Source organism: Vigna radiata, chromosome 11 (genome assembly GCF_000741045.1).
Source record: "Vigna radiata var. radiata cultivar VC1973A chromosome 11, Vradiata_ver6, whole genome shotgun sequence".
NCBI classification, from domain to species: domain Eukaryota; kingdom Viridiplantae; phylum Streptophyta; class Magnoliopsida; order Fabales; family Fabaceae; genus Vigna; species Vigna radiata.
In genome coordinates, this window is record NC_028361.1 from 4607541 (window position 1) to 4625661 (window position 18121).

At 31.9% G+C, this 18121-nt stretch overlaps 2 protein-coding genes and 1 pseudogene across 2 annotated transcripts; 1 reads left to right on the forward strand and 2 right to left on the reverse strand.

Annotated features, from left to right (window-relative positions):
* LOC106777147 (cyclin-dependent kinase inhibitor 7) lies at window positions 1–1702 on the reverse strand. The gene is made up of 4 exons (XM_014664674.2): window positions 920–1702; window positions 701–756; window positions 233–403; window positions 1–89 (listed from the first exon to the last, which is right to left on the reverse strand). Exons 1-4 carry the CDS (start codon window positions 1169–1171, stop codon window positions 20–22), a joined length of 549 nt encoding a protein of 182 aa, XP_014520160.1. The 5' UTR covers window positions 1172–1702; the 3' UTR covers window positions 1–19.
* Window positions 1703–8018: 6316 nt separating this feature from the next.
* Window positions 8019–15141, forward strand: LOC106777891 (methionine aminopeptidase 1D, chloroplastic/mitochondrial). The gene is made up of 10 exons (XM_014665708.2): window positions 8019–8227; window positions 8336–8405; window positions 8704–8932; window positions 9400–9561; window positions 9635–9676; window positions 10094–10165; window positions 12000–12079; window positions 13114–13211; window positions 13757–13804; window positions 14449–15141. Exons 1-10 carry the CDS (start codon window positions 8110–8112, stop codon window positions 14592–14594), a joined length of 1065 nt encoding a protein of 354 aa, XP_014521194.1. The 5' UTR covers window positions 8019–8109; the 3' UTR covers window positions 14595–15141.
* Window positions 15142–15823: 682 nt separating this feature from the next.
* On the reverse strand, window positions 15824–17928 carry LOC106776633 (annotated as a pseudogene).
* Window positions 17929–18121: the final 193 nt, after the last annotated feature.

Below are 18121 nucleotides of genomic sequence, written 5' to 3' on the forward strand. Positions count from 1 at the left end.
TTAGGTGGCGACCACACCTTCATGGTTTCAACTCAACCCACTCATAACGTCCTTCCAGCGGCATATCCTTAACAACGTCATAATTGTACCTGCAAAATAATTTTTTAATTAAAATGGAATGACAGAGCTGCATCATATACTAATTATGGTGTCAAAAACTAAAACTAAAAAAAAGAAAAAAGAGAAAAGAGTGAGAGAGAGAGAGAAGAAAATTCTAGTAATTACAACTTACTTATCTTGAAATCGTTTCTGAATGTCTTTCTCGGCCGTAACGAAAAATTCTTCCAGCTCCGACTCGGTTGGCATGGTTCGAGCCCTTGACGAGGCACGACAAGAAATCATCTCCACTGACTCTGTCTCCTCCGAATTTTCGAGAAGTTTGCTGGAACGATTCATCTCTTTCCTGCAATGTTCAGACACGAAAACTATTACGGTTCAGAATTATATATAGATAGAATAGAATGCGTAGTGCGCGAAAAAGCACAAACACTCACACACGAGACAGAGAGAGAAGAAGAATGAGTTTGAGTTTTGAATTGAGGAAATTATAATGACTGTTGATACATTTTTTATGTGGTGCTGTTTTGAACTGAGGGGAGTTGATTATGGAGAAAAAAGTGGTGGGAGGAAAAGCGTCTGGATATGGAACTATAGCTGGAAGCAAATTCAAATTTAAATAAAATGAGTTTGATTAAAAGACCCTTCAATATGTGCAGCACCATTGAACGTCGACGTTTCAACTCGCGCGCTCTCCACCTGTAAGGAAACGTTGAATGCGATGCATTAATTTAGGTGATAAAAAATGAGTGAATGAAAGGGTATACAGAGACAAAATGAGAGAAAGGAAGGATTTAAGAGGAGCGTTGAATGAGAAATTGTATGACAGACGGCAATAGATAAGAAATAATAAATTGGTTACCTCCAGATCTAAGAGTTTGATCATGTCCTCATCAAGGCTGGTGGATCCATTGTTGGAGCAGCAAGAGGCAGGAATTTCAGCTGAGGTAGGGCTGAGGCAGCGTAAAGTGGTTTTGGGAGACTTGGAGGATTTAGGTGGGTCTTGGTTGGTGTGGGTGATGGTCTTTCTCTTGGGAGTTGGTCGAGCTGAAGTGTCAGGTTCCATGGCTAATGCGGCTGGAGCGCGTGTCCTGACACCGACCTGAGCAAGCATTGATGTGCACTGTGAGTCCCTTTAAGTACTACAACTAATGTTGCGTCCTCTCGCGAGGTGATACCTATTCAGGTGTTGGTGTGCGCGATGTTGCGTTGCGTTGTGCGTTTTTTTGGGGTTTAGTTTGGTAATGTAAGAGAGAGAGTGAGGGAATGAAGGAGGTGTGGCGTGAGTGAGCGTAGTAAGTTGGTGCGCGCGTGTAGTACGGAGACGACGAAATTGTGATAACGACGAAAGGGCTTCAACGGTTGGGATTAGGTAATTGCTTTTTCTTAGTGGTGCTGCTGGCAAGTGTGGTGGTGGCCTAGTTTCTGTTAACAATGACGGGGAATCTGACCGCGCCGTTATTCAAGTTTGTACCCTGCGCCCTTGTGTGGCCATATCCGCGTCTTACACCAAACAGGAATAAGATTAAGACAGATCAAGGATGAGCTGGGATTACCCTCTAAATTATTCACTACAAACAAAGCAACGTTGATTTTGTAGTAAAAAAATAAGAATCATGCGCTTCTAATGAAACCGTCATCTTCGTTTCTTCCCAAAATTCCGTTTGCTGGAGAACCGTCTCAAGCAAAATAATTGTGTTATAAACCCAATTACGGATATATCCTTCCTATAAACAGTGAAACAAGAAAATGCCATTTAATACTCCCCACCACCATATTATCTTGTTTGCGTGTCAAGTACACGGCGATTTCCCTTAAATTATTCGTATGCATATTTTATATATTTATTTATTTATTTATCTATTTATTCTCCTTCTTGGGTTAGTCGTGAAGTACGTATAGGGAGTGGTCACTGCTCCCTACTATGCTACACCAACTTACTATATCAAAATAAATAAATAAAATTCTTCTAGAACGAAAAAAAAAGTTCAATCTTTACTACATGTAGATATCCAAGTACATGTCCTTGGACACTAATTAAAAGATATTAAATAAAAGAATCTCAAACGGATTAATATTCTCCGTCTCAGTCTTTGGTCGCATGATATTCTATCTTCATTTAATTTACTATATTTCTTCTTTGTTTAAACAATAAGCTGCAGAAACATGTATTAAGCTTGGTAATGATTGTAGCTCTGTCTAATTCAAATCAATGCTACTTTTAATTCACGAGTAATTAATTTTTACTTTAACCATAATTTGATTCAACTTTTTACTGCTTGAAGCTAATTTGAGAAATAAAATAAAAAATAGTATAGTTTAGCATTTTATTTACTACTTCGTGTGTACTATAATTAAAACTGTCATGAATACACCGCGTTTTGTTTCAATTCTATCAACCAACTTCGTAGTATGCTTGTCGGTATCTCATTTTTGGGATAAAATATTTGTCGATACACAAAATGTGGCCGCTATTGAGTAAATTCATACAATTAATATATATATATATATATATATATATATATATATATATATATATATTATTTGCTGATAAGAAAAGAGATAAAAAGAATACTAGTAATTTAATTTTCTGCCTCGATTTAATAAAATACCGTTTATTGATGCTAGTATTTTCTTTCGAATGATACATTCTTAGTTGATGACAATAAATTTTGAAATGGTGACATACAAGAAATTAAGGTAGGAGAAAAGAGCAAGGGGACATGACACACATGGTCATTTAATTTAATTTAGGACCATACCGATTTCTATGTGTGAGGTAAGTATAGATATGAATGCAGGATAGGATATCAATGTGCATCCACATATACATGCATACATCATCTATATATCACCATGTGCAAAACTAATTCAACCCAATTTAAATTTCGAAAATAGAATTAAAAATGAATCGTAAATACAAAAACTCAAACTTCATCACTGCATTTACAGAAAATTGTGGTTTGATTTCATTAACTGTTTAAGAATTGGAAATATATAGGATTGAATCTGACCATGTATTATATATATATATATATATATATATATATTATTTTATTTTTTGGAGTTGTTACTCAAGTTCTTTGTGAGTGTTCTTCTAGGGCATAATTAGTCATTAAAAATATTTTTCGATGTTAGCTGTTGAGAAACTGTGGTAAAAAATGGTGGGTGACATGTTTTAAATTAGCTCCAAATTTTTTACAATGTTTGACTATGATCCATCGCTTTTTCCACTTTCTGCTATAGTTAGATATAAAAAAATGTTGTTTAGAAATGCTTTCGCACATAATGTAAAACTGGTTTTTTAATCTAACGGATCATTTTATTTTTAACATTACCAATTTGATTTATTTTTCAAAAAATGTAAATTATTTCAACCAATTCAAACTGTATCTGATTTGATTGCGTAGCTAATTTGAATAAAAGAAAGTATTGATTTGGTTGACTTTTACTAGAAATTAAAGCAAACAACCACAAATCCCTCGGTCGAGATCTACCTATCTACCTACATTTATGCTCATCCCAAAGTTTTATACAATGTTTTGCTTTTAACAAAAATAGATAAAACTGCAGATATTAAAATGAAATGAAACATCTAATCAAAATGGAATAAGATGATTTTGATATGACCATCGAACCGTGAACCGAAACCAAAATTAATGATCTGGTTATTAAAGTCTCGGTTTCTTTTTAAAGTTCATACATCTACTTATTACTTGCGCCACCAAGACTCTTCCTTTTCTATAAATACTTTTCTGTATTTCCAACTTGAGATTGCAAAAGTTCTTCAATTACTTTAAATTTTATGGGTTTCTATTCAAGCAATTTTTTTTTTTCAAACGATACATTGATTAATATACACGTGTATAAGATATAGTACATAATTTTAATTTTTGAATATGAAGTAAAAAATAGTAGTGTCTCAAATTAAAGGCTCTGAAAACCTATGCATGCTGCTGGTGAGTGGGGAACAGATGTTAACCCAAGGGAACAAAAAGGAATTTGTCCTTCCATCATAAGGTAATCATATTTTCCACAAAAATCAAAAGCAAACATTTTTTTTCACGTATTCTTTATTTTTCTGAAAACTTCTAAACTGAATTTATTTGGAATGTGAGGTAGACTCACTTTAAATATTTACATAATTTTTTAAAATGTCGTTCGGTAATTATTTTTTTAGTCTTTGTTTACGTTTTATCATTGGGAGAGATACTTGTCAAAGATTCTATATGATACTTAAGTAAGTAAACTGTCCATATAAGAGTTAAATACAATGACAATAGAATCCTCTTATATTTGACGCTTTTATATGTATTTATAATTTTTTATTATAGATTTGAGATTAGTGAAACCTTAACCTAGGTCCAATACCAGCCAAATCATCTCTTATCATTATTTACCTTAATTATTATATAAAAACCTAATTATGGACTATGACTAACCGTTCTTGATTTTGGTTGTTCAACTTTGTTTATTGGTATGACCGCATTCATTGTTATCGCATCCTGTCCTTTTGTTGATTGTTCGACCTATCTGATATGGAGTGTTGAAGGTGGCCAAACTAATAGTATAGAATTATTTTTCATTTTAACTTCTTTAACACTATCATTAATCTGGTTTGAAGTTGAAGCATGTGGTGTGTTTGGCTCCGAACCACAGTTACACTACCCCCATTGCAAGCACACTCGGCAAAAAGTACCATCATGCAAGGAACAATTACAAATTATAAGACCACAATTTCGTGATAAAATGAATATTACTCGGTGATTAAAGTTAATATGTGTGAGCAAATCTCTAATATATTTAAAAATATCAATTTATTATTCAGTAATATTAAAAATTATATGGTATGTCTATCGTTTAATAGAAAATCAATTAGAATGTTTTTTTAATGAAAAAATTAGAATGTAATATAAGTTTTCAGTTACGAAAAAGGAAAAAACATCTAAAAAATATTCAAGAATTTATATGAGATTGTTTGATGGACGTAATATCTATACATCAACTAAAATCATACTGAAAACAAGACACTGAAATTTATATTTCTTAATACTAAAAAACCTTTTCTAAGTTCTAATACATACCCAAGACTTATTTATGTTGTTTAAAAGTATTGATTGATTATCATACTTTCTTTTTTATATAGAATATTTTATTTTGTAGATATTCACGACTCGTATGCATTGAAAGACGAAGGGTCAAGAGATTTGGAAGTACTGATCATCATCTTTTTTAAGTATTTATTACAAATGATCATGTTGACTAATAGTTAACAATTTTGGATGTAACAAAATATGTTTTTAGTTTCAACATTTTAACACGATATTGAAATTTGTTATTATTTAAAATTTTGATATAATTTATTTATTAAATTTTAAAAATAAATTAATATAGTCATTATGATTTAATTATGTTAATGTTTTTACACGTTAAACAAATTTCGAAACTATTATTTGAATATTATTTTGTATATCTTCACAATATAGTGATATATGTTTATACTTATAAATACGGAATATTATGCTGTTTTAAAATTCGGATACTTTATTAAACTTTCTAATAACAAAGTGATAAAAAGGCTTCTTCATCTTAAATTGTTTCTTGGTCGGAAAGTGTTGAAAATATTAAGAATGTTGTAGAAGCATGAACTTTAAATATTTATATATTTATTAGAAAATTAATTAGTGTTCGGATAGGCCGACCACTATTGAAAAATCAAATTTTGTATTGTTTAAAATGTTTTCAAAGATGCAACTTTTTATTCATAATAAGTTTCAGTTATGATGTTTAGAATTATTCAATTCTTCTATTATTGTTTTTTTTATATATATATTGCATGAATTTGGCCTTTCATGTTTTTTTATTTTTTAATTTCTTTCTTGTTGACTTGTAGTAAATTTCTGTGATAAAAAATGGTTGTTGTATAGTTACGATGTGAAAGATCGTATTGATACTTAGCATAATTTTTTAGAAAGAGTATAAAATCTTATTGTTGTATTGTGTGTGAACTTTTGTACAGTTGCATGCAGACAAAGGAGCATTGCAGGTTGGAAGTGCGGAGTAATTAAGGCAGCTACAAACTTCAAAACTCAAAGCACCATCATCATCTTCATCTTTGGTCCCACACATCATATTTTCATGGATAAACTTTCTTTAAATAAATAAATAAATTCAATTGTCTTTTTCATAAACAAAAATTATTTTTACTCGATTGTTCCACAAGATTACACACTTCTCTTGAAAATTGAGATTATTCTACACTTCTCTTGAAAATTGAGATTATTCTATTGTAAGATCATGTAGTCTTATTTGACACGTCCTACATTGAAAAGTTCGATTTTTCCTTTAAAATGTATCTTTCTCACTTTTACTCTATACTATATTGAAAGTTTCACGTCGATTATAGATAAGGTCAACTTAGAATATATAAATAGGTGTAAATCTCACTTTACAAATCAGTTTTGTAGGATTGAGTTAGGTTTAAAGTTAATTTTTAATACGATATCAGAGTCATCGTTAAAACTTATCCTAATAGTATTTGTTGTTTGTTGGACATATTGTTCGATCCGCTATCAGATCACTTATTAATGTCTAATCTCACGCTCAAGATGTATATATCTCGACATAAGGAAGGTATAGTGAAAGTTTCACATTGACTAAAAATAAGATCAATTTATAATATATAAATGGATACAAATCCCACTTTACAAACCGATTTTATAAGGTTGAGTTAGGATTAAAGTATCCTTCTAATATGTTGGATCTTATGTAATCTCCCAAAATATTTAGAATATATACCGTAAACATGTCCTAAAGGAATATACTCCTTCATGTGTGAAACAATTAGATTTTTTGTGCTGGTAAATGTTTACAAGTGTTAAATAGCGGTGAGATAATAAGAAAAAGATCGAGAAAAGGATAGGGGCATCGGATTCCAAAAAGTGTGGCCATGAAAGGAAAGGAAGGAAAAAAGGAGTTGTCGTTGTTGTATGGGCTTGGCCGCATTTTGAGCGGGGGACCTTAGTGAGGAAGTTTTTGTTAACTCGTACACTTCAAACTACCAACTTCACCACCTTGTCCTTTACTGCAATGTCTGTTTCCTCATTTCACTACCAGAATTCATGCAAACAGACCATACTCTCCGTTAAACCACTATATTCCGTTTCTCATTTCCAACTGCAATTTTGGATACTTATCAATAAAGTTTTAAAGTCCATAGGTAAAAGTTAGGTAAAAGTATGCAAATAATAATAATAATAATAAATATTTTTTGGCTCCAGTAAAAGACACAATCAATCTTTTGGTTTCAGGAAAAAGAAGTCTGTCCACAATAAATATAACAATAATAAAAGAAAATAATAATAATAATAATAATAATAATAATAATAATAATAATAATAATAATTATTATTGATGTTATTATTATAATCATTAAATACAAATAATAATAATAATAATATTATTATTAAATAATAATAATAAATAATAATATATTAATTTAAAGAATAAAATAATATTCTTATATTTTAATTTATCAAAATTTTATTTTTTATAAATCACTCACAAATTTTTATAAATTCTATTTTTAAATTCATTTGTTTTTACTTCTAAGTTCTTTGAAAGAATCATACAAATTTTATCTTTAAATTTATCTGTATTGACAAAAGAACGCATAGAAGAAAACGAAGTTATAACAATAATGACGAAGATGACAAAAACAACAGCGGTACAATAGAAATATTATATAGCCTGTTAATATAAGGTGGTATTTAGTAATAACAGGGTGCAAGAAGAGAAAGCTATGGCTTTACGTGTTTTCTTTTTCCCACACTTTCCTAAAGGGTGCAGGGCCTATTTGCCCTAAGCTTGTAAAGGCCCATACGGAGACCCCAAAATTGTTGAGCCGCCATATTTTTATTCAGGACAAACAAATATAATAAAATAAAGATGAAAATGTGAAAAAGAAAATTCAAGGACCAAAAAACACATTGTAACGGATAACGAGAATGGAGTAAGAGGAGCAGCAGGGGAAGAAACTAGAAAGGAGGAAGAATGACGAGCGGCGTGTCACCGCAACTGCAAATGAGGTTGAAATCCTCTTTCGTCGGAGATCGATTCTTACGGAGTTCAAGGAACCAACCACTTCCTCAACTATTCCGTTTCAACCCTGGTTCTCCCTTTTCCATAACCTTCTGCCTCTTCTTCCATTTTCATTTTCATTTAGCTTCTAGGTTTACTATTTTTTATTTTTAACATCGCTGTGTATTTATTTTAACAGGAAGCAACCATGTTTCGATGCAGTTATCTCGGACGCTTTCTGGCCTGACCAATCTCTTTTTTAATAGAAGGTATCTGCGCGTGTACGCTTTCTGCAAAAGGAATGAACGCAACTGATAGTATAATTTACATTGTTCAAGGATTCTATTCCATTCATGTCATGTGTTGCTTATTTCATAACTTTGCAGAGCAGCTATTATGTTTTTCGATTACTGTTTCTGTTTGCTGTAGAATTTAAATAGTAATACCATTCAGAAGTTTATGCTAGTTAATTTATTGAACTCTTGGACGAAAGGATTTTTACATTTTGTGCAATTCACAATGCGTGCCTTTTGGTTATGAAGTTTTTGGGGATGACTGGCTTTGCAGAAGTGTGGATGAAGTGCCTAACAGCAAGCGTAAACGACTGAGGCCTGGAAAAGTTTCTCCACGGCGACAGGTGCCGAAGAATATACCGAGGCCTCCTTATGTGAATTCTATGATTCCTGCTGGGCTTGTGAGTGGACCTCAAGTGCATGACAAGAAAGGAATAGAATGCATGAGAGCTTCTGGAAGGCTTGCAGCTCAGGTTCTTCAATATGCTGGCACCCTAGTCAAGGTGAGCTCCTTTCATTCTTTTGTCCATTGAATTGCACATTCTTTAATTCTACAGATCCTGCCCAAAAGCTTGACCGTTTACTATGAAATATTTATGTAAAGAAAAAGTTTATTCATACATTTGGATGATATATTGTCCTTTCCACTTCCTGGCCTCACTCTTTGCTTATATTATGAGGATTCTAAGTCCACATTACGAACGGAAGTTAGGAATGAAACATTGTCCCATTTTATTGTTGCTTAGTGCAGGATATTAAAAGTATGCAAATTTTTAGAGAGTAGTATAATATAATCTACGAAACCTTAATTTTGTATAATAATGCCTATTTTATGTTTTTATCTAAGAAAGTTGTACTTCTGTTTACAGCCAGGCCTAACAACAGATCAAATTGACCAAGCAGTTCATAATTTTGTATAATAATGCCTATTTTATGTTTATATCTAAGAAAGTTGTACTTCTGTTGACAGCCAGGCATAACAACAGATGAAATTGACGAAGCAGTTCACCAAATGATAGTTGACAATGGTGCATACCCATCTCCTCTTGGCTATGGTAGTTTTCCAAAGAGTGTCTGCACATCTGTAAATGAATGCATCTGTCATGGAATACCAGATTCCCGCCCCCTTGAGGTCCTTTTGGGAAATTTTTTTTCAAGTTAAAATCCTGTGTTAAAAAAATTGTTGACGCATTCTTTATTTGCAGGATGGTGATATAATCAACATCGATGTCACTGTTTATCTAAATGTAAGTTTTGTGTTTTTGTTTCCAGGGGGTGGGTTATAGGGCTGATTTTGCTTTTGTGAGATGGTGAGAATGGAATAGCTATAAAATTTCATTTGCTACTTCGCTTATTCCCATTACAATTTTCTTTTGTTAAGCCATCTGGATGATATCATCAACATCTCTGTTTACTATGTTGATACCCTAGTGTGTATTGTTTGGGGTGCGGAGGGTGCAATTTATTGATACCCTCGTACATAATTAGTTTCTTTAACTTACCTTTCTAGTGTATCAATTTATGTGAAAATTTAAATTTGTGTTGCAGTTCATTATTTGAACTGTTGAGCATACTGCATTATCAGTTATTATGCCATTTGTTTTGCGTATTTGTATATTTTAAGCTATAGCTTGGCGAATGAAATGTAAAGATTTGAATTGCAGGGCTATCATGGGGACACATCAGCAACTTTCTATTGTGGAAGTGTTGATGATGAGGCTAAGAAACTAGTTCAGGTACCGATTTGTTTCATGCCATCAATTGCTGTGATTTGTTGCTTTTGTTCTTCAACTGGCACACACTCTTTGTAATTCTGAACTTTATTGTTTCAATCCGATTCTCAAAGTAATGTACTTCTTTCATTGTTTCTTTGTTCGTATATTTTAAGTAGAAATTATGTATTCTTTCCTACCAAGATTGAAAAAAGTTACACTACTGCATTTACTATTTTCTATTAATGGTATTGAATATAGTGAAAAATTATGTATAAGATTAATCTTCCTTATGTAGAAAATACACATAGGGTGTTGTATTTATAATAAAGGAAATATGGAGCCCAAAATATAAATAAAAATAATAACAAAGTAACTCAAGATAAAAGATAAGGATAAGATATCTAATAATTTAATATTTCTAACGCTCGCCCTTAAACTAGTGCATACAAATTATATGTACCAAGGTTGTTACAAATGTAATCAATTCTTAGTCCTCTTGAAAACTTAATGAAAATATTTGTTAACGGATCACTTGAGTTAACGAACTCAATCTTGATGTCTCCAAATACAATCTTCTTTCAAATATTTGATTCTCTCATGAAAAACAGGATTAGAACTAATATGAAGAGCAACTGGATTGTCACATATAAGTGTCATTTGAGTGTCATCTCCAAATTGTAACTCTTTAAGCAATTGTTTAAGTTAAACAAGCTCACAAGTGGTTGAGACCATAATTCTATATTCGTTATGTATTACATCTAAATAATTGTGGTGGTGGTGGACAAGGCACAACTGGAGGACCCCAAATAAAAGGAATATTGATTGTTCTAGGAATATTGACGATATTAGATGGAGACATATCAAAAGAAGAATGACCTTTAAAGTAAAAAGAAGATTCATTGAAGGTGACATTTGCAGAAACAAGATAGCGGTTAAGAGAAGGATAAAAACACTTGTGTCATTTTTGTGATCTACTAAATCCTAAAAAGAATACATTTGTGTGATCGAAGAGATAACTTATCAAGATCAAAACTAAAATTATGAACAAAACATGTAGACCTAAAAACTTTTAGAGGTAAGGGATGAAGAGGTTCGTGAGAAAATAAAATAGAATGAGATAACATGCAGTAAGAATAGCATCACCCTAAAAATCTTGAGGAACCTCACCATGAATTAAAAGAGTACAAGTTGTTTCAATAAGATGTCTATGTGCTCAACCATCCCATTTTGTTATGGTGTATAAGCACATGAAGTTTGATGGAGAATGTCATGAGAAGCCATAAATTGTTTAAAAGAATGGGAACGATGTTCATGACCATTATCACTTTGCAAAGTTCGAATAGAAACACCGAACGAAGTTTTAATCTCATTAAAAAGATATTGGAATATTTAAATAATATAGAACGATCTTTCGTTATAAACAACCAAGTACATTTAGAATAATTATCAATAAGAGTAACAAAATATTGAAAACTTACATAAGACTTAACACGACTAAGTCTCCAAATGTCAGAGTGAACTAAGACAAGAGGGGATGAAGCACATTGGGAAACACTACAAGAAAAGGAACTACAATTATGCTTTTTCTAATTAACACGACTCACACCACACTAGATAACTTGAATAAGTTGAGAACAAGCTGTTGCAATTTGGCAAGATAGGGATGACCTAACTATTATGAATTTTGTTTATACTTTTCTTTTTTCAACGTATTTTGTTATGCTTCTAGTTGAGTAGTGTTCTAGAAGTCTCTTATGTGTCTTTGATTTTGTGAAGTGTTTTATTTTGTTCTTGAGAATTGAGACATTGTCCTTGCATGTTTTTGCTTGATCGGACTGTTTGTATGTCAATGCAGATAACTAAAGAATGCTTAGATAAAGCAATATCAATATGTGCACCGGGAGTGGAATTCAAGACAATTGGCAAGACAATTCAGTAAGATGCCACCCCCTTTTCCATTTGTTCTTTCTCTTGTTCCATCATTTTCCCTATACTGCAGAAAGCCAGAAATCCTTGGGCAATAAGATTCGATGTAATAAAATAGTTATTGCATAGCTTTAGACTCGTGACCCTTATTTTATATATATATATATATATATATATATATATATATATATATATATATATATATATATATATATATATATATATATATTTAATTTAACGTGTCAAGAACAATTTTGGTTCCCAAAAGCCACTTTTCCACTTAGTTTAACGAAATTAGGTGATAATCTATTAAACTGGAAGGTAAAAGTTGAGCTAGCTCTGATTGAATTTGAAGTATTTGGTGAAATTAGTTGAAGTAGGTGATATATGTAAAACGTATAAAAGGACTTATTTATGTTTTTTGTATAAATTCTACTTTGTTTTGTAGAAAAAAAATAGGTAATTTAGTTTTATTTATTTTTTATTACATGTATTTGCTAAAATTAGTTGAAGTAGGTGATATATGTAAAACGATATAAAATTACTTATTTATGATTTTTGTATAAATTCTGCTTTGTTTCGTAGAAAAACAATTTAGGTAATAGAGTTTTATATTTTTTATGACTTTATTTTTATATTTTTTTATTGATTTTAAGTTTTTAAGATCGAATAGCTAGTTTAATAAAACAGTTAGAGCGTAACATAGAAATCATTAAACATATGGTCCAATGGGAAATGCATTTAAATAGTAAGGGTAGAATCAGAAAAAGTTGCAAGATGAGCTATAAATGAATTTAGTTCGTATCTTCAGTGACATCTTTTATATCTCTGATAGAAAACGAGAAGCTAGCAGGACTTTACTTCCTCCATGAATGGTTCCCTCAAGCTATATCCACCTTGATCTGTTCCTTCATCAAGCAGTATCTAAGCTATTATCTGATTCATATTATTTTGAGCTAGTATTTGATAACTGTAACTCCAAGAAAAGTTTATTTTCAATTATATAATGATTCATAATTTACGTCTTCTCCTTTCCTTTTTAGTGACCATGCAGATAAATATCGTTATGGTGTTGTCAGAGAGTTTGTTGGCCATGGAGTTGGACGTGTTTTTCATGCCGATCCAGTTGTTCTTCATTTTAGTAATTAACTTTATTTGTATACTTTTTTCATTATTAACTCCACATAGATGCTATAACGCAACAAACCTGTGGTTAGTTTTGTGAATCTCATTTCGGCTTAAGGAATATTGAAGTCAATTTGTGTCCATTAATTTGAAAAGTGATTATCATTAATTATTGAGAACTTAAGTTTAGATTCTGGATTTATCAAATTATATTGTGTATTTATTAATGAATTTAATAGGTCAGAAGTTATTCTTTTTCTTCAAAAAAGTTTGTTGTAAACAATATTATTAATAAAACATATTTTATGTTCTTGTTGCTCCCTTTCTGTAAAACAATATGCCAAAACAGAAGGTCCATGTTAACTTTCACTTGACTTCCGTTACTGTTTGCAAATATTACTTAAATTACCTGTTCCGTTTTGAACTACTAGTTTGTTAATGACCTATTATTGTTTCGAAGGTTTTTTAATTGCAACCCTATTTTTTATATTTAAATTGTTTAATATTTCTGTCAGCTTACCTATTATTGGTTTCTATAACAATTACTGTTATTTTCTACAGGAAACAATGAAAGTGGACGAATGGTGCTGAATCAAACGTTTACAATTGGTAATTTTATTTTGTACAATATGGAATGCTATCGACTTTTGTGTTTTGTTATTTGATGAATTATAAACTGTGTATGCCTTCGACCCTTGATTATGTTGCGTGGAATGGCTTCTAGTATCCCTTCTGAATACGTTAGTGCAACATTTAAAAAAAATTATTGACATGGAGCATAAAAAAACTCAACTTGTAGACAGTGATGAAAATGACTACGGTTAAAGCACTTCTTTCCAGCTTACTTTCCCATTATAGGACGAGTGGAATGAAATTGTGGACCTAAAGTGACATTGGAGCTCACTGACAGTCCATTTCCAATCCCAGATTTGCTTGTTTAAATTTATTTATAAAAACTTTCTCGCATTAGTTTCTTTAGAATTTGGTTTTTAATTTATGTGAAAATTAATTTTATTTTAGTTACAGAAAAAATATATTTTGACAACCACCTTGATATACAATTATATTACAACTTCTTTTAATAACAAAAAATATGTTGAAATTTTAATTAAAATATAAATTAAATTATTCAAATAGAAAATAATAAAAATGATTGTAAATTTGTGGTATAAAGTTGTGTGGTTGTGAACTATCATCATTCTTTTGTTATATCACTATCAGTAACTCTTTTGTGTATGTGGTAAAATTTGCAGAACCAATGCTGACTATTGGCAGCATCAATCCTGTGAAGTGGAATGACGACTGGACAATCGTAACGGCCGATGGAAGCCTTTCAGCGCAGTTTGAGCACACCATTCTCATTACCCCTGACGGGGCTGAGATTATGACTCAATGCTGACAGATGCAACATTTTATAATTCTGGAGAAACCACATGGAGAAACTTCATTATTTAGATGCAATTGATTTAATTCCTTCTAGTTCCAGATCATTTCTTTTTTGCTGGAACTTACCAGGGATGGTGACGAGGAGAAGAACCACTTTCATTTAGTAAATGAGATGTTGGTGCGTGCTCTTGGAAAATCTTATACAAAATGGATTGTTCAGTGATTGTAGGTCTAGATGCTAGGGTTTCATGGGTTATGTGCAAGCAAGAAGATAAACTATTTAAAGATACTTGTAGAAATGAGGCCAGCATGCATGAAGCCGCTGGCAGAGGTTCACACGAATCTCGACAATCACCAGTTGAGAATGGGTTTGGTTGAGCCAAATTAGGTTTGACGACTTAACCATCTTGATGGAAAGTAATATACTGATTGATTTTTAAGAAAAGGGTAACCAAATTGATAGTTTTATAAATAGTACGAAGAGTTTAAGAGAAAGCTCGATGACAATGAGATGAACAAGCTATTAAATTCTGTAACATGGGAAGATAATTTTACCAAGACATTTTCATTGCATTTTTTTTTTGAAACATTGATAACTATTGCAAACATTGACTCAATATTTTAAATTTTTATATACTTTTTGTAAGTTGTGAAATTGTAAAAAGTTGTTTTCTGGAGTTCTTCAGAATGTTTCTACAGGAACTCATCTTCTGTGCTACCAATATCTATTTTGGCTTTAGAGTAATTTATTTTAGGTTTACTGATAGATAAAAATCAAATCCTATATTTAAGATTTTAACGAAAGATGTGGCACTAAAGATGATAGGGAGTTGTCGTTTCTACAGGTAGGTCAAGAAAAATTGCTACATATGTTATAAGTTAAAAACTGATTTATATATAAATAAAAAATGATATTTTCAAAAAATCCTACAAATCAACTTATTTTATATAAATTTTTATTTATTTTTCTTTTTATTTTTTGCATAGAAGTAAGTGTTCAGAAGTTTCTCCAACTTTTGTATGCAGGTTGCAGCAATCCCCTGTAAAGATATATACCCAAAACCTATAGATTCCATAGAACAATCTTTACATCATCAACGAATTTTAATTGAATTCTTAATTAAGTTTCAAAAGCAGCAACAGTTATTCTCTTAACATTGAAGATAGTAGCAAATTTAACCCTTATATTGTATACAGATTATAGCAAAATGATGAGAAGCTATAACCATGGATTTGTCATTATCATGCATTCTTACGATCATTTAACTTTTTTTTTCTTCTTTCTTGCATCCGAGAGAGACTTTGCAAACCTGCAAACATCGATCAATTTATTTAGATGTCTTCGTTACTGCTACAAAATAAATTAAATTAAATATATTATACAAATAAAACTAACCTTTTGAGTGCTTCCTCATTGGTGCCTTTATCTGGAACTGGTTCATAGAGACCTGTATCAAGATTCACTCGCGTAACTTTTTTCTTCAGTAACTCCTTCCCTACATTGACCAGATTATTCAAATTCTCTTCAGTAGCTACATCCAAAGATGCTAAATTCCCCTTTAATGTATCGTCCTGATTGCACCAACCAAATTAATTAACTATTACGACCGCCATTTTTAAAGACACAGACAGCAATAAAACCAGACATAAGTACTTCTAAAATGTCCTTAATCATTTAATGTTTAATTTAACATTGTACTGCCATAAGATTTAGAGGGAGAAATGGAGCACAGAACTTCATCAAGCTTACTTGAATCCGGAGATAGTTGTCTTCAGATTGAAGCGCCCTAAAAACCACACAGTTATGGTAGTCAACCATATCACTGCTTGCTTCGCTGAAACAATCTATAATGGGCGTGAATCCAGATTTGAACACCCAACTTAAAATTCCCCATTTTGACACCATTTTCGCGTCGTATTTGTGCTCCTTCTTGTTCGATCCAGTCCCCAATGACAGAACAAGAAAGCGATCATAGTTCAAAGGGCTGATACCTATTTCATTTGGCTTCCTTATGATTTGCTTCATCATTTCTCTAATTGCAACCAAAGTCTGCACATCCAGATATCAAGAGCCAAATTAAATTTTTTAACATCAATCAAAACCAGTTCACGATTATTAGTAGCTATGTATAACAAGCCTTCATTTATCTCTTTTGTTCTGTCTCAAGAGTCTCACCGGATTATTTGCAGCCACACCACCATCAATGAGGTTGAATTCTCTAATGACATTTCCTTGTTCATCTTGCTTCGTAAAATAATGAGCCGGTAAAAAGGTTGGAGCAGCCGAAGTGGCTATGCAAATATCTGACAGTTCTACATCCAATGCTGCCTCCGTGGCAATCTGTACAAGATGATTCAATTCACTGCAATTTCAACAACAAAAGCTAACAATGTATAACTATGTACTAAAGATATGAATAATGACCTCAAACGAGGAAAAGATGGTAGGTTGAAGTGTCTTGATGTCAAAAGTGGGAATAACAACGTTTGTCAAGGTTTGGTGCAACTTTGTCTCCCCTAACTTCTTTCTTATCAACTCATGCAGATACTTCCCATCGTACTTAGGTCCTGTCAATGTTTTCGCTATGTTCTTCAAACAGCCAAATAGTCCCCTGCATGCACGTGAAATATGAAAGAGTATAAGCAAAGATATATATACATACATATATACTCATAACATAGGACAATAATATTTTAACACCATTTTTTAACATTATTTTGACACTGCACACGTGTCAAGATGTGATTAGACGATTTTAAATTAAAAAAGTTGAGACAGGGGTATATTTGGAAGAGAAAAATCAAAGTTTATTTTTTAATTTGAAATCGTCTAATCACATTTTGACACGTGTGCAGTGTCAAAGTGGTGTCAAAAAATGGTGTTAAAATTTTATTTTCCAAAATATATATATGTGTATGTGATAATAGTAATGTTACTGTATATACTATTGGACCTAGTAGGAGGGAAAATTTGTGGAGACTTTTGGAGGAAAAAAGGAACAATTTCTTTGGCAGCAAATAAAGGGCGTTTGTTGGCCTTTGGATTGGGAGCTGTTAACATGGCAGCAACGAGACCCCCTGTACTTGTCCCAGCAATCACGTCAAAGTAATCTGCAAGCCTTGCATTCTCACCGTCTAACTCCTATATATGTAACAGACATTCAGAAGCCTTAGAATCTAACTTAAAATTAAAATCTGTGCAATATGCTAACCTGAAGTTGAGCCTCGAGGTAGGCAAGAAGAACACCGGGAATGATTCCTCGAATACCACCACCGTCAATGCTAAGAACCGTGATGAAATTCTCGTATTTTGAAACCAGAATTTCGGGAGAAGATAGGTTTTCCATGGCTGTTTGGAACTAGAAGCAACTCTAGCGTTGAAATGAATGGAGAAGTCTTGAGAAAATTATATATGTATTTCACGCAGACCACGAGTTAGTTCATGGCAGTGAAAGGATTTCACAATTGGGTTTTACTTTCTGTTTCTTTTCCAGAAATCCGCGTTTTAATTTAAATTTAACTATTATAGTTTACGTCAGA

Coding starts and splice junctions, on each gene's coding strand:
- LOC106777147 (XM_014664674.2), bottom strand. CDS start 1,171: ATGCTTGCTCAGGTCGGTGTCAGGACACGCGCTCCAGCCGCATTAGCC. Junction 404..700: donor GGTGCTGCACATATTGAAGG/GTCTTTTAATCA, acceptor TGAACATTGCAG/GAAAGAGATGAATCGTTCCA. Junction 90..232: donor CAGAAACGATTTCAAGATAA/GTAAGTTGTAAT, acceptor ATTATTTTGCAG/GTACAATTATGACGTTGTTA.
- LOC106777891 (XM_014665708.2), top strand. CDS start 8,110: ATGACGAGCGGCGTGTCACCGCAACTGCAAATGAGGTTGAAATCCTCT. Junction 13,212..13,756: donor TCCAGTTGTTCTTCATTTTA/GTAATTAACTTT, acceptor TATTTTCTACAG/GAAACAATGAAAGTGGACGA. Junction 13,805..14,448: donor GAATCAAACGTTTACAATTG/GTAATTTTATTT, acceptor TAAAATTTGCAG/AACCAATGCTGACTATTGGC.